The following is a 17,050-nucleotide window of genomic DNA, read 5'->3' on the forward strand; positions in this document are numbered from 1 at the left end:
TGTGGGAAAAAACAAAATCGTGGGAAAGGCACTTACGACGAAGTGGCTTGCCACAGTTCTCCAATGGGTTGGTGTAGAAACAAAACTGCATGGAAGGAGTCATCACAATTTTCACACTTAAGTCTAAAGACAAAGTCATTACTGTAAACCAATATATGGCACCAAGAATAAAAAAGTGACTTCCACAAAGATTAAATAATTATGCATTATCTGTACTTAAGAAGTAAAATTTGCAGAAGAGAATTTCATGCCATTATGAAACGAGTCTATAGACAATGTTTTAATATAATTGGGTTCTCATCCTATCCAGCAAGTCTCACATGATTTAGGGTTCTGGGTGACATTTCCCATTCCCCACATTTCCTGAACCTCACCAGTAATTTTCCTTCATCCTCTTCCTCTTCCTACCCCTTCAACTCTTCTGCAAGAATGGAGCCAGCAGCTCAAAAAGCTTTCGCATTTCTGTAATTTTTATGCATTATCTCCAGCCACCATGTGATGAGTAGATTTTTTATCAATCCAATGACATTTTCAAAAATAGATTGTTTTCTTTAGGACAATCTTTTAATGAGATTTTAACCTGGCTTTCCATATTCAATAACATCTGCTAGATGCGAAAAACAGAAAATTTATGATTTTATTTTAAAAGATGGACAATGGGAAACACTGACATATGCTCATGAACAGCTTTAGCAGAAGGCAACAGCCAGAAAGTTTGCCTCTAAAATTAAGTTTCTCCGGAACTACTACTATCCAATTTTCATTTGGAATTCACATTAACTTGCCATAGTATTGCAGTAAATGTGTGTATCACCTTTGAACACACAGCTGTTATTAGAAAACAGAAAATTCAAAATAGCTACCGTAGGGTGTTATCTTGTTACCAAAACACACAAGGACTTTTGAACAACTACATGTGAGAATACACCATAGCCAAATGCTGCCTAAAAAAACAAAAAACAAAACACACAATTCATATACTGGTAAGGCAAAACAGTAGATTGAAATAATGCCAAAAGTGAAGCATTAACCATTTTCAAGGGCAAGAATGGAGTTAACTTGCCGAGTTCCCTGTTCACAGGAAGCAAGTTACAGATGGACAAGTAAAATAGCTGCAAATTCAAAGGCTTCATGTAGAACATCCAGAGACAATGGTGGTGGTTGTTGTTGCAGTCTTCAGTCCTGAGACTGGTTTGATGCAGCTCTCCATGCTACTCTATCCTGTGCAAGCTTCTTCAACTCCCAGTACCTACTGCAACCTACATCCTTCTGAATCTGCTTAGTGTATTCATCTCTTGGTCTCCCTCTACAATTTTTACCCTCCACGCTGCCCTCCAATACCAAATTGATGATCCCTTGATGCCTCAGAACATGTCCTGCCAACCGATCCCTTCTTCTGGTCAAGTTGTGCAACAAACTTCTCCCCAATCCTATTCAATACTTGCTCATTAGTTATGTTATCTACCCATCTAATCTTCAGCATTCTTCCGTAGCACCGCATTTCGAAATCTTATATTCTCTTCTTGTCCAAACTATTTATCGTCCATGTTTCACTTCCATACAAGGCTACACTCCATACAAATACTTTCAGAAAAGACTTCCTCACATTTAAATCTATACTCGATGTTAACAAATTTCTCTTCTTCAGAAACACTTTCCTTGCCATTGCCAGTCTACATTTTATATCCTCTCTACTTCGACCATCATCAGTTATTTTGCTCCCCAAATAACAAAACTCCTTCAGTACTTTAAGTGTCTTATTTCCTAATCTAATTCCGTCAGCATCACCCAATTTAATTCGACTACATTCCATTATCCTCGTTTTGCTTTTGTTGATGTTCATCTTATATCTTCCTTTCAAGACACTGTCCATTCCATTCAACTGCTCTTCCTAGTCCTTTGCTGTCTCTGACAGAATTACAATGTCATCGGCGAACCTCAAAGTTTTTATTTCTTCTCCATGGATTTTAATTCCTACTCCAAATTTTTCTTTTGTTTCCTTTACTGCTTGCTCAATATACAGATTGAATAACATCGGGGAGTGGCTACAACGCTGTCTCACTCCCTTCCCCAACCACTGCTTCCCTTTCATGTCCCTCGACTAGTAACTGCCATCTGGTTTCTGTACAAATTGTAAATAGCCTTACGCTCCCTGTATTTACCCCTGCCACCTTCAGAATTTGAAAGAGTATTCCAGTCAACATTGTCAAAAGCTTTCTCTAAGTCTCCAAATGCTAGAAACATAAGTTTGCCTTTCCTTAATCTTTCTTCTAAGATAAGTCGTAGGGTCAGTATTGCCTTACGTGTTCCATTGCATCTACGGAATCCAAACTGATCTTCCCCGAGGTCGGCTTCTACTAGTTTTTCCATTCGTCTGTAAAGAATTCGTGTTAGTATTTTGCAGCTGTGGCTTATTAAACTGATTGTTCGGTAATTTTCACACCTGTCAACACCTGCTTTCTTTGGGATTGGAATTATTATATTCTTCTTGAAGTCTGAGGGTATTTCGCTTGTTTCATACATCTTGCTCACCAGATGGTAGAGTATTGTCAGGACTGGCTCTCCCAAGGCAGTCAGTAGTTCCAATGGATTGTTGTCTACTCCGGGGGCCTTGTTTCGACTCAGGTCTTTCAGTGCTCTGTCAAACTCTTCACACAATATCATATCTCCCATTTTATCTTCATCTACATCCTCTTCCATTTCCATAATATTGTCCTCAAGTGCATCGCCCTTGTATAGTTGCTCTATATACTCCTTCCACCTCTCTGCTTTCCTTCTTTGCTTAGAACTAGGTTTCCATCTGAGCTCTGGATGTTCATAAAAGTGGTTCTCTTATCTCCAAAGGTCTCTCTCATTTTCCTGTAGGCAGTATCTATCTTACCCCCTAATGAGAAGCCTCTATATCCTTACATTTGTCCTCTAGCCATCCCTGCTTAGCCATTTTGCACTTCCTGTCGATCTCATTTTCGAGACGTTTGTATTCCCTTTTGCCTGCTTCATTTACTGCATTTTTATATTTTCTCCTTTCATCAATTAAATTCAATATTTCTTCTGTTACCCAAGGATTTCTACTAGCCCTCGTCTCTTTAGCTACTTGATTCTCTGCTGCCTTCACTACTTCATCCCTCAAAGCTACCCACTCTTCTTCTACTGTATTTCTTTCCCCATTCCTGTGAATTGTTCCCTTATGCTCTCCCTGAAACTCTGTACAACCTCTGTTTTTTTAGTTTATCCAGGTCCCATCTCCTTAATTTCCCACATTTTTGCAGTTTCTTTACACAATGGTAAAGAAACTCAAATACCATCAGGTTAATACTGAAAAGTATTGACTTTACTAGATGGATCACCATGTGTTCATGTGTTTTGTCCGAGTCTGTGGTGTTGTATCCAAGAAAGCTAGAAGAATCCTTATGTTCCCATGAAGTACCATGCTCTCTAAGTGAATCTAACGTAACAGAATCAGAGGGTATATGCAGACAATGAAAAAAATCTTTGATTTTTCCCAGATTTCGTGGTTAAAAAGACTTTCTCCCAGGGAAAGCACACTTTTTCCATGTTAAGTGAAAGTGTGCGTTCCCTTGGCTGCAAAACTTATCAATCCTTTGAAAGGTTATTGATTTATACATGGGCATAGAATTTCCTGGCACTTTAGAAAAACTTAAGTTGGGGAAAACGTTTTGGAACTATCTTTGATGTGCAGCAACTTGTACGCTGTGTATTTTCATATTACAACAGTATACACTGTAATTCCACAAAACACCGTATGTTACTTTCCGAATCATCGGAATCAAGATTTCAATGCACTTTTGTAAGCCAGTCATAGCTCATGTCATGTAATCTCACCAGCCGATGACAGAGGCTATTCAGAGCATAGGACGTGTGATGTAGTCAGCCAACACCAACATCACTGTTAAGCAACACAAACAGGGGAAGTTAATAGTTTAAATTACCATACATACTGTTGCTACAAGAAAAGCAAAGCTTTCACATATAATATTTGTCTCTAAGGTTAATAAGCTGCAACAGAAGCTAAGCTTCCACATATCATGTTTATCTTTTTTGCACATGTTATACTTTAAGATACATCACACAAATGTGCCAGTAAGTTTTTTAATAATGAAAAATGTCTCATTCAGGGTTTGAAATTTTCTAAATGGCTTGTCATCAAGGAGTTGCTTTTTAAATGAGAGTCAAATGCTCTTTAATTTAAGAAATTCGTGGTACATTCTCGCACACAGTTCAACTTAGGTAACAGGAAATTTACTTTGAAGGTAACTTTTCAAAGCACCATTCGCAATATTTTCCTGCGACCTGTTACAAACAGGCTCGTTTCAGCAGTTGCCAGAGAGTGCAGATAACTGGTATCATTGCACTTGCGCAGCTACCATGACGTAAGAAGCCCATATGTACATTAGTGTAAAACATTAAAAGATAACTGGCTATGGCAAGGAAAGAGTTTCTGAAGAAGAGAAATTTGTTAATATCAAGTACAGATTTAAGCGTCAAAGTCTCTTCTGAACGTATTTGTACAGAGTGTAGCCATGTATGGAAGTGAAACATGGATGATAACTACTTAAGGCAAGAAGAGAATAGAAGCTTTCTGTGCTGAATAGAATTGGGGAGAAGAGGCATTTGTAGCACAACTTGACTAGAAGAAGGCATCAGTTGGTAAGGACATGTGAGGTATCAAGGGATCACCAATTTAGTATTGGAGGGAAGTGTGTAGGGAGACCGTGGGGTGAATGCACTACGCAGATTCGGAAGGATGTAGGTTGCAGTAGTTATTCAGAGATTAAGAGGCTTGCACAGGATAGAGCAGCATGGAGAGCTGCATCAAACCAGTCTCTGGACTGAAAACAACAACAACAACAATATAATTAACTCATGTTTTTCTATGTATTATTTTATTTTTCCAACAAAGTGAAGCACAAAGGGGCATTTTTCTCAGAAATCAGAATAAGGCGATAGACCACGTTATTACTCAAGTATCTGTAAATAAGTAAGAAAATTTATTTCAGTATAAGAGACGCAGAAATTACCTTTTCCCGGAAGTCCTTGGCAGATTCACGAGCAGCATCCAAGTATTTATCAAAATGTCCAGCGTCCTTCGATAAGAATATAAGCAGATGGCTCTTAATTTCACCACCAAAAATTTTCTGGGCCGTATCATGATTGAATTCCACTACTAGTGGAAGAGACTGAGCAGCCACAAATTTCTTTATGGCTTGTTCTGTTACCTCACCGTCCATGACAGCTTTGCCTTCATCAAACTGAAAAAGGTAGGATTTTTCGTTAGTGTACAATGGAAACTTTCTTTTACCATAGGTAAAAACTCTCAAACAATTGTTACAACAGAAGTTGTCACACATACTTCAAGTCAAACAAAAATTTGTTGAGAAGAAATGTATTTTGCTTTATCAACTTTAAAGGGAAAAAAGCTTTAAAGAGCTTTTCAGTGAGTAGTTTGAAGAAACATCTTACATATTTTTAACATCACATCTTTAAAAACACACATTTTTATAACATTGTCATCAATTGCAATATATTTGGAAACTACCTCAGAAGATCTACATACATACTCTGCAAGCCACAATATGGGGTATGGCAAAGGCACCCTCAGAGCAAGAGAAAAATGTCTATATGCTTCCATACAAGCCCTGATTTCTTACCTTGTCTTCCCAGTGCTTACACAAGATGTATGTTGGTGGCAGCAGAACCGTTATGTAGCCTGTCACAAATGTCATTAGTGTGTCACAAAAAGAATGCCTACTCCCTCCAGGTATTATCATTTTAGTTCACTGAGTATTTCTTTAATACCTGCATGTTAACTGAGTCTACCAGTAGCAAATCTAGTAGTACACCTCTAAACTGCTTTGATGCCCTATCATTTAAAGCAGAAAAGTATGTACTACACATGGGTTCTAAAATGCACACCTTGCCAGCTATGTGCACTTGTTCAGGGGGCTGATGTTTTTTCCAGTAGCAAAAATGAATAAGTGCTCATAGTTCTTAAGATACGAATTTTAGAGCCTAAATCTACTAGACTGTTTTTGCTTCAAATAGTCGCTCCAGCCATATCCTTAAATACCGACCATTCTTCAGAGAGACTCTGTAGATGACCTACATCTGGCCAGAATCCTCCCAATAAACCAATAGCAATCTTTTGTCTTCTCTGCGACTCTCACTGCTTGCTTGTTTAATTTCATTTCAATTTGTAATGTTACACCAAGATATTTAATCGACATGATTTGTCAAGCAGCACATTACTAATACTGTATCCAAGCAGTAAAAGCTTGCTTTCCAACTAACCTTCAATTATCTACATTTTCCCCACATTCAGAGCAAACAGCCATTCATTTCTCAAACTACATATTCTGTCCAAGTCATCCAGCAGTCAAATGCAACACTCATCCTGCAGTCAAATGTAACACTGTCTCTTACACTACAGCATCATAAGTAAACAGTTGTGGATTGCTGCTCACCCTTATCTGTCAGACCATTTATGTACAAAAACAAGAATGGTCAATTACACTTCCCTGAAGCACTCTTGACTATACCCTTACCTCTGATGACCACTTACCACCCTGTACAACACACTATGTTACACTAACTTAACGAGTCTAAGCCACTCACATCTAAGAACCTGTCTCGTGTACTTGGATCTTTATGAACAGCCTGCAGTGCGCACTGTGTCAAACTGCTTTCCAGAGATCTAGGAATACAGAATGTGCCTCTTGCCCTTCAGAAATTGTTTGCAGGTAATCGCGTGAGAAGGGGCAAGGTCAGTTTTACCCGAATGACATTTTCTAAATCTGCACTATTGAGGACAGAAGCTTTTCTGTATCAATGCAATTTACTAAAAATTTCTGAATTTGCAGTAGATTTTATGTATATTGATCTACAACTAAACTGACCAGAGATCTCGCTTACATCTGCAAATCTGCACCTGCAGTAGGCAGAGCGAATGGGGAGTGAGTAGGTGTCCTCTAGCCAAATAGCCAGCCTCTTTATTTCCCAGGACACCCAGATGACTTGGGGCCCAATGAGAAGGCGGCATAACAATAGTCGGCAAAAGGTCATGAACAGCAAAGACCGAAGTGTAGCAAGAATACCATTGGTCAGCAGCCTGGAGACTGCTCACTGAATCAGTACATATTAAAACATCATCATAGGAGACAAGTTTAATACAATTGAGGGCTCTGGTAACAGCTGTCAACACACTGCACATGGCATTAGAACTGTTGGTGCAAAACATCCTGGAACTCTTAAGAACTAAGGTCAGAGAGGCTGAAAGATCACGGGATGGGTAGTTGGGTTAGGGGCTGACAGCTTAGGATCTTCAAAGAGAGTAGTGCTAATCCATGGCTTGGGCACCATCCAAGGGGAAGAGCATAAGAAAACACAGGTAGTACAGTCCATGGAGGGGAGAAGGGGGCAGGGGGAAGCGAGGTGCATTCCAACTAGTACACCCCCCCCCCCCCCAAGGGCAGTGGTATGTGGCATGATGAAGGAATTGTCAAATGGAAATTGAATAGGAGACCATGAGGTGGTACCATCAAATCTTAAGAGGGAAGATCCCCACATGGGCAAGGAGACTATGGGACTAGTCCAGAAAGCACCAGTGGCCAGACACATGCCTCTGTGGTGGATAGGGTCTAACAGTTTTAAAGCTGAAGGAGCTACTGAGCCATATACATGGTAAACATAGTCTAACTGGAACAAAACCAGGACTCCATAAACATGGATACAAGTAGCATGGATCTGCACCCCAAGATGTTGACACAACCATAGAGATAAAAACTGATGAATAAAGAAAACTGTAGGGGCTTCGAATGGCCCCAGTCATGGAAGGTAAGTAAAATGTGGTGATGCCAAAGCTGTATTGTGCATATTACACAGGTAAAAAAAATTGCAATATGATGGCATTTAGGAAAATCCTGTCAGACTGCTGCTTCTAATCTAAGAAGCTGGATGGTCGTGGCTCGACCCTCCCAGAAGCCACATTGATAGAGGTACAAAAGGCACCAAGATTCAAGAACCTAGCACAATCTACAGAGCATCTTACAGAGTACACTGGTCAGGCTAATCATCCAGTAATTGTCTAGAGATGTTGAGCTCATGTGCAGTTTAAGGATTGGGACAACTATACATTTTGCCATTGCAAGAGGAAGGCACCTTTGAGCCAAAGGCAATTAAAGACCAAGTAGATGTTGCCGTATCTGATGGCGAATTGAATATGAATGTGGTGTTGCATCAGGGGACGAAGCAAGACCACAAAGTAGTTCCTGTCAGTGAAGGTTTCATTATAGGATTCATCATGGTAGGGAGTGAAACTTAAGATAATGTCTTCAACTTGTCACTTCTACAATAGAAAGGTAGCCAGATAGGAAAAGGACACCAATACTGTCGCAAAGTGGGTCACAAAGTGTTCCGCAAGAACCAATGCATATGTACAAAGACCACTGTAGGACAACAGCTGTTTATCATTGGCAGACCATAAGACCACGAAGTTCAGCCCAATGCCTTGGTCAAACTTTTCAGCAGCTGACAGTGGAAAGAGGGGGCTTTAAAAAGGGAATTGCAGTTCCAAAAGCGTTAACAATTGTTTCAGATGCCTTGCACAACCTCATCAATACAACACAACAGATGTGGCAAATGCAAAAACAGATGCATACAAAGGCCAACTGGCTCTGAAGTGCCCAACATGGTTGTCAGTCTGGCAGTGGCAAGGAAACTACAGGATCATCCAGAAGTGGTCACTGTCACAAAGGTTATTTAATGACCAATGTAGCAAAGCCACAAAATTTGAGGAAGAGCTCATTCAATCTATAGCTGAAAAGATGCCATGAGGAACAATGAATTTAGGAGGAGAACCATCACTAAGGAGCCACAGATAATGGTATGTGACACTACCAAATTAGACAGCCCCTGTTGGACAATGTGGTACTCTCCCCAGAGAGTGGTGTGTATTAATATCCCCAAGCAGGAAAAAAGGTAATGAGTAGAAGGATGTTGGGTTAATATGGTCAATTCAAATAATTAAGTGGCTTACCTGAGTATGAGTAAACATTGCACATAATAATTGCTGAGGTCATGTGCATGAACACCCTTACTGCCTCTAACGAGGTACGGAGGGGAATTCATTCACTGACTACATCTGTATGAACTAACGTACAGATCCCTCCAGATACCCTCTCAATAACAGCATGGTTCCAACATAACACACGACAAACACAAAGCCTCTGAGAATGGTCATCAGTTAAGCGTATTTCTTGGGAAACAATGCAAACTGCAGAAGAGGAAGTAAGATGGTGTAGTTCTGGCAGGTGACAGTAGTACTCATGACAATTCCAAAATTATTGTACAACTAGTGGGCAGGTTATATGTGAAGGGACCAGGAGGACCAGTCGTGCAACAGTATCATCCACTGGGATGGAAAAACATCTGCCAACATCAATTCAAAATCTGTAAATGTAGGCAGATATGGTACAGCCAGACTCACCAGAGGAGCCTTCTCTTAATTCTTATTCTTCTTTCCCTTCATACTTTGGTGGGTAAGGTTCATTCAAGGGGCTACCCACATTGAGTGGTGGGACAGATTAAGAGCAGACAATTCTGGGATCCACAGGCCGTGCCTCTTGCACTCACTGTTGGTGCTCTGCCTCTGATCCAGGTGTTGCAATGGAAAGGCATCCTGAGAGGGAGCCCTGTTACCCACACACACTAAAGAAGAACACTTCTCCACCCAGGTGCAGGAAGTGTTCTCATAGGAGGTACCATGGGCTATCTGGTTTGAAGAAAGCAGATGTAGGGAGGCAATGGTGACGATGATAGTGTAAATGACTGTCATATTCCAAAGGAAGTACATGTTCATCTTTCTTCTGTGTCCCAGTATGTGACAGACAGTGAACAGATTTTTATTCCTGGATCTTCTGTTCTTTCTTGAAAACTGGACAAACTGGTGAACGTTGAGAGTGATGTTCCACACGGTTTAATTGAAAGGTCAGTGTCCAAAGGACTGTGTGGAGTGATCATCCACAGTTGCCACATTTTGGGTTTGTTGTGCAGCAGGATGGCATATGCTTAATTCATAAATTATTGAAAGCAATTTCCTATGTCAAACTGCTTTGCTTCAGGATTCTACCAATACAGCACAATCTAGAATTCACCTTATCCATTACTTGTGTAATCTCATTGTTCTATTTGAGATCATTTCAAATAGTCACGCCCAGATACTTGACAGATGTTACTGCTTGCAAAGACTGGACATTTATTTTGTACTCTTACATTAATGGGGATTTTCACTGTTATACATGGTAGGTTACACTTACTAATATTGAGAGATAACTACCTGTCATTACACCACATTTATTTTCTGCAAATCCTCGTCGATTTGTTCACCACTTTCATGTGATACTACTTTCCTATAGACTACAGCATCATTGGCAGACAGTCTAATGCTGCTGTCAATACCATCAATCAGATCATTTATGTAAATTGTAAAAAGCAGTGGATCTATTACGCTGCCCTGGAGCACACCTGATGTTACACTTGTTTCTATTAAAGTTTCCCCATTCAGGATGACCTACTGCTCTCTGTCAGAAAACTTTCTATTCAACCACATGTGTCATGCGGATAGACCGTAAGTAGATCCAAGCACATTCAATGCCAAGACCATACAATGAAAAGAGAGATGGGGGAAAAAAATACAGATGTATAGACTTGCAGCACAGCACAGAAAGAAGTAGCTCTGCAATAGGTGGATACCCATGGTGACCAAGCATGTACTCACAAAATAAGACTAGAGCCCCATGGGGTCTATAAACATCTTTGCCAACTGCAATGAATGTTTCCCACCCCTCCCCTCCATGATGTCTCACCTGTCTGTTTTTAATTACATTTCAGCCTTTGTTAAATATTTTGGAGCCTTCTGCAATGAGTTTCATCCAGCTCTCACTTTAGACTATAATTTGAATGCAGCAGCTTTCCTGAATGGTGGCAAAATCTTGACTTTCCAACATCATACTATTTATTTTACAATCTGAATACTGACTGGCAAACATTTATCAGATGGGCATTCCACATGTACTTTGTTATCTGAGTAGCTGCTTTGTAATTTTAGCACCTATGGTTATCAAAGGGAATGCTACAATTCTGCCAACTGCTCCCCCCCCCCCCCCTCTCTCTCCCACCCAAATACAGGTACAGAAATCTGCAGCCAAGGCTCATTGCATTGATAATTTCTGGTTGAGAATTCTGCATTAAGTGCAGAATGAGCTTATATAACATTTCATTTTTATCTCCATCAAGCTAAATGAAGGACATGAAATAATGGTTACAAATAAATAGTTGTCACATGTACTTCACATCAACATGTAATGATGACTTTAGAAGAAACATGTATTTTACTTTACCAACTTAAAAGGAAAAAACCTGCTATAAATGAGCAGATTTTCAACGAGAAGTTGGAATAAAAATACTTAACATATTTTTAACATTACATTTTTAAAAGCTTACCTTCTTAAAAAGTATAATGTTGCCATCACTTGCACTGTATTCAGAAAATACATCATCAGATGATGATATGCCAATAGGATGATCATCAATTGTTGCAGCAGCTTCCAGGAATACCTTAGCTGCTGATGAGCCCTGGTCCTGAAACAAGCAGCACTTCAGTTAACAACTATCCCATGATCAGTAACATAAAATTCTTTTAATTCTTAAATCAGTTCTTCTTAGAGGACAATTTTAACCTTTTCACAGATAATCAACTAAGACTAGTCATCATTTGTGACTCAGCAAAAAATTAGAAGTAATCACCCACAATTTACCTTGAAGAATCCCACAACAACAACATTATCACCATCAATGAATGACTTTGCCTCCTCCACAGATCCAAGTTCCTTAGCTACAGGTCCAGTTTTCTTTAACAACCAATTAACAATATCCTCAGATGTTCGACCACCTAAAAAAGAAAGTAAGATTAACATACTGACATCCAAAACTGAATTTGTGAGAATACCGTACCTTCGAGTATTTCACATCTTGTGTAAAAATCTCTATTGGCCTGTCTAAATTTAGTATAGGTAATATTTAATAAAACTTGTTTGATCAGACTGATGTGAACAATGCATTTTAGATGTCAACAGCTACATTGAGAGTGCACTATCACAGATCAAGTACACTGTCGTCACCTGACTTTCATGAAGCACATTTCAATATCCTGTTCTATCTCACAGATGACAGGATTATAACTGTCATATAGTTAATGTCAAATTTATACAATGTGTTCTGTGATCCTTCATAGAAGTATCGCACACAATGAATTAATTTGCGATACTTTCTCAATGTCTCATTTCCAATGAAGGGAAACTACACGAAATAAATATTCAACATTGTATCCAGTGCATCTCATTCCACCCATCCCAAGCTGGCATATCAATTCAGTATTGTTTGAGAAACATCTAATGGATATTGACAAGTAATACTTCTACTCAAAGCCATATGTCATGCAAACTTAACACTTTCACCATTTGCCTTTTCCCCTTGCAACTGAAAATGGTTGGTGCCTCAAGTTCTGAAAACTTTCAGTATTATTTGTTACCACCCAACATTAGAAACTCTAAAAAAGTATTCACATGTCAATCTTTTCAACATGATAGCAAATCGCTTGTACAAATAGCAATTACTCTCTCTCAGTTAAGTACTTTGAATGTGATTAGTATTTGTTATGGAGTCATACCATATAAAGTGAGTCAATTTTAGGACCCATCCTCGCTGAGCAACTCTAATTTGAGTGACATTTTCCCCATGTTCCCTACCGAATAAAAATAAGCTGTGCGGTAACAAAGTTTTTAGGAGGCTTTCAGCAGAAAACAGCAACATTATTTGCACTATGACTTCTGAATAGTTTAGAGAAAGCTTAAAATTGAAATTAGTACAATGTAAGCACAACATTTTCATTGATTAAAACTTTATGTTCTCCACACAGTTACAATTCCAAGACTGTGTCATCCCCATTTTCATGCTTCACACAAGGTCAAATTTGGGGAAAAAACTAATCTACATCTACAAGGTTTTCTGCAACTCACAATTAGATGACCGACAGGGTTAACTGAACCACCTTCAAGCTATTTCTCTGTCATTCCACACTAACAGCACACAGGAAGGAAAGAATTTTTTTAATCTTTCTGTGCAAGCTCTGATTTCTCTCATTTCATTATGATGATCATTTCTCCTATATAGGTGGGCACAAAGAAAATATTTTCGAACTCTGAGGAGGAAAGCTGGTGATTGAAGTTTTGTGAGATGATCCTGCCACAATACAAAACACCTCTGCTTTAGTGACACCTGTAGATAGCACTCATAATGTTGCGAGACTAAACGGCTGGTAATGTTTCAGAGTAACACTTTTCTGTACCCGTGTCACCATTTGTCAATCTTTTTCTTTGAGGTTCATTATGAAGACTTGCTTTCATCCATTCTCTTTTTTATTTCGTGAGTCCTCTTTTCAATTCTCCATTTTTCTTTGTATTCTTCTTCTATCCTCCTCATACAGTGCAAGTGCAGTGTCATATGCTGCTCATGAGAAGAAAAACTGAAATAAGAAAATTCTATAGAGGTGAATGTGGCATGGAAGCCTTTTGGTAGTAAAACAAGTTCAATAAAGGTGAGACAGGGATTATAATAAGTGAAGGAAAGGTAATATGCGAAAGATGCTGCAGGTTTCTTTATAGTCTCCAATTCTAGAACAACAATACCATGGAATCCAATACAATAGAAACAAATGGGGAAGAGGACCCAGACAGCAACACTGCCCCACCAAATATGAAAGTGAAAACTGCCATGGAGAAACTGAAAAACAAAAAGGCGGCAGGGACAGATGGTATTTGACCAGAACTGTTTAAGCAAGGAGGCAGAAAGCTGGAACGAAGCCTTCTGAAAATGGTCAATATGGGCAGGGTCGGGAGGGGAGGGAGGAGGTGGGGGGGGGGGGGGAATGCTCAACAATAGAAAGAGGGTATCCTATGTCACATATATAAGAAGAGAGATCAGATGGAGTGTGGCAATTACAGAGGGATCACACTAATACATCTGGGATATGAAATATTCTTTAATATACCATTCGACAGAATCCTCCCAATCATACAGAGGAAGATTGGGCTGTACCAATGCGAATTTCTCCCCGGGAAGTCAACTATACATCAAATATTCACCGTAAGACAAATTCTGGGGGGAAAACGAATACGGGATTGGCCCGCATCACCTCTTTATAGATTTCAAAGCAGCTTATGACAGCATAAACAGAGAGCAGTTATATCAGGCTCTAGATGAAATGAGAATCTTGAGAAAGTTGGAATGGCTGATGAGGATGACAATGAGCAAAACACAAGGTAGTATAAGAATAAGAGGAATATTGTCCAATACATTGCGTGTTAAAAACTGAGTGCAACGAGGGGATGCATTGGCATGTCTTCTCTTTAATGCCAGCCTGGAGAAGGTGATGAGAAACAAAACTTCTGAATAGGGGAACGATCTCCTATAAATCAGTGAAGATACTGGCCATATACTAGCCAACAGAGCCTGTTCTGCCCTAACAAATGCTTCTATCCTCACAGCTACTGACTTGTACCACTAAATTAACTATCTATAAATCACTTATACAACCAGTGCTTACATATGCCTCTGAAACCTGGACATTAACAACTAACAATATTGATATACTTGATGCATTTGAAATAAAGATACTTAGACAAATTATCGGCCCAATCTGTGAAAGAGGAAGATGGAGTAGGAGATACAACCATGAGATGTAATCCTATACGAAGACCAACCCATCAGAAAGATAGTGAAATCATCCAACTGAGGTGGGCAGGGCATGTGGCTCACATGAATGATACAGAAGTACCAAGAAGAATAATACAAGGAAAGCCGGCGGCAGAGGGAGGGGGGAGGGCGGCAGAGAGGACATGGTTGACCAAGAGCCAGACAGATAGATGGAGTAATCTAAGATCTTAAGAAGATGGGCTACAGAAACTGGAGTCTTGGCAAAGGACCAAGAGAAATTAAAGGAAATTGTAGAAGAGGGCAAGGCTCATAAAAATGAGCTGTAGAGCCAAGCAAGAAGAATTCATAATGTTTTACAAAGTATATGTTAAAATATTCTACAGCAAATTGTTTAGTGATGCGTCTGTAATTCATCAGATTAATCCTATTTCCTTTGTTGGGTACTGGTGTGGTCTCTGCAACTTTCCATTCTTAAGGCACAGACCTTTCGACAAGCAATCAGTTTTAAATGATTGAAGTATGGAGCCATTGTATCAGCATAATCAAAGGAACACAAGTGGTATACTATCAGGACCAGAGGCCTTTGAGTAACATCACCACTGTCATCGCATAGTGATGGTACCAACTGCATCTTGCCACTGGTGTACTTCACATACAACCAGAATGTCTAGGCCTTGTGTCCGACAGTTTTTGCAAATGTATTGTTGCAATATTATGGAAGGAAAAAAAAAACATCTCATTAAAAGCGGCTGAGTTTTCTTTACATAGCAATAGTACATAAATTTAACAAGTTCAAAAGATTTGTGTATAGTATTTCACAATGGGATTCACAAGAAACCAAACACTGGCCAAGAAGTATGTAAGTTCTCCTGTAAACTGTAAGTCAATATTTCACTGTGTTGAAGGAAAAAATTTGAGATCCTTCAGATGTCAAATGTTAACATCTGCTCCAAAGGTGACCATCACAATAGGTGGCTTTTGAATTGACAGTTCCAACCAGTATGGGGAAAAAAAAGAGAGAGAGAGAGAGAGAAAGAGAGAGAGAGAGAGAGAGAGAGAGAGAGAGAGAGAGAGAGACCTAAAATGGTAGGTGACTATATTAGCAATGCCTGACCAGAGGTGAAAAGCTCTTTCTGATAAACATAATTTTACACTGCTGCAAAGATGACATTTAGATGGAATAAAAATGCAGTAAGTGGACTGATCAGTAAAAACAAAAGCTTAAGGGAAAGGCTATACTCCTATCAATTTGTGCTCTACGCAGGAGTCTGTATAGGTTGAGCGGTTACCTTTAGCTTATTTTACAGATAACAGATTAAAGAATTAACTACTATACACACATCTTTAGAGATCTCTCACAGAATTTCCTAAAATAACCCTTTCCAAATATTTAACAGTATTATTTTCCAGCACATTTTTCCATATTGCCGATAAGGTAACAAACACAAGACCTATTCTAGTACAAGAAGTCTGTTCCCTACAATGAAACAAAAATATAAATGATTAAAATCTGACAAATTTGATTGTCTGTTTACATAGTAACAAATTCTAGTACAGCAAAGTGCTGCAGATTGGTAGAATTAATCGGGAACTTATCAGTAAAATAACTACAGGCCATGTAAAGGACCGTTTGTCCAAAAAGTCACAGCAGTGAAAAAATGCTTGAAAGATTGTCACAATGCCCGAACTCAAACTTTGGCACAAATACTGTGAATGAAAACCTCGGCATTTTTCATTACGTTACTAGTTTCAGTTTAAAGCTGTCTTAAATTATGCCCAAACTGTCTTAGGCTTCACAGAACTTCTCGCAGTCTCCTATTAAAACCAAACCTCTGAGCAATATTTTATCATCAGAGGTCAAGTGGGGACCACTGGTCGAGTAAATTTGGAATGACCCTTTAAAGTTGTAGTGTGTGAAGTGCATTTGGTGATTAATAAATCCTGTTTTGTGTTTTATTTTGTGATAAATTGCACTTTGTTTCCTTCAACCATCCTCTTCCACATGAAAAGGAGCACCTCCCCTCTCCCAAGCTCAAATACTGATGTCACATTTGCAGATATGGCCTGAAATTGACATGTGGCGTCAACACATGGCACATTTTTTTATCTATTCTGACTTTCCAGCAGGTACATTGTTTGGAAAAATGTTGAACCAAGATTAGCTGTTCATTACGACGTATGCTTTCCAAAATCTGTGGAACATCCATTTTGCACACCCAGTTTATTGTTGTGAAGAAAATTGATACAAATTTTCATCTGCCTA

At 39.2% G+C, this 17,050-nt stretch overlaps 1 protein-coding gene across 1 annotated transcript in view; it reads right to left on the reverse strand.

The window, feature by feature from the left end:
- LOC126353913 (protein disulfide-isomerase) overlaps positions 1-17,050 on the reverse strand; it is a 28,104-nt gene that overhangs the window by 9,334 nt on the left and 1,720 nt on the right. The window contains exons 4-6 of the mRNA XM_050003145.1: positions 11,832-11,965; positions 11,518-11,655; positions 5,040-5,270 (exon numbers count right to left, since the gene is read on the reverse strand). Of these exons, the coding sequence (XP_049859102.1) occupies positions 5,040-5,270; positions 11,518-11,655; positions 11,832-11,965 (503 nt within the window). The remainder of the gene's footprint in view (positions 1-5,039; positions 5,271-11,517; positions 11,656-11,831; positions 11,966-17,050) is intronic.

This window comes from Schistocerca gregaria, chromosome 3 (assembly GCF_023897955.1).
Source record: "Schistocerca gregaria isolate iqSchGreg1 chromosome 3, iqSchGreg1.2, whole genome shotgun sequence".
Classification (NCBI taxonomy): Eukaryota; Metazoa; Arthropoda; class Insecta; order Orthoptera; family Acrididae; genus Schistocerca; species Schistocerca gregaria.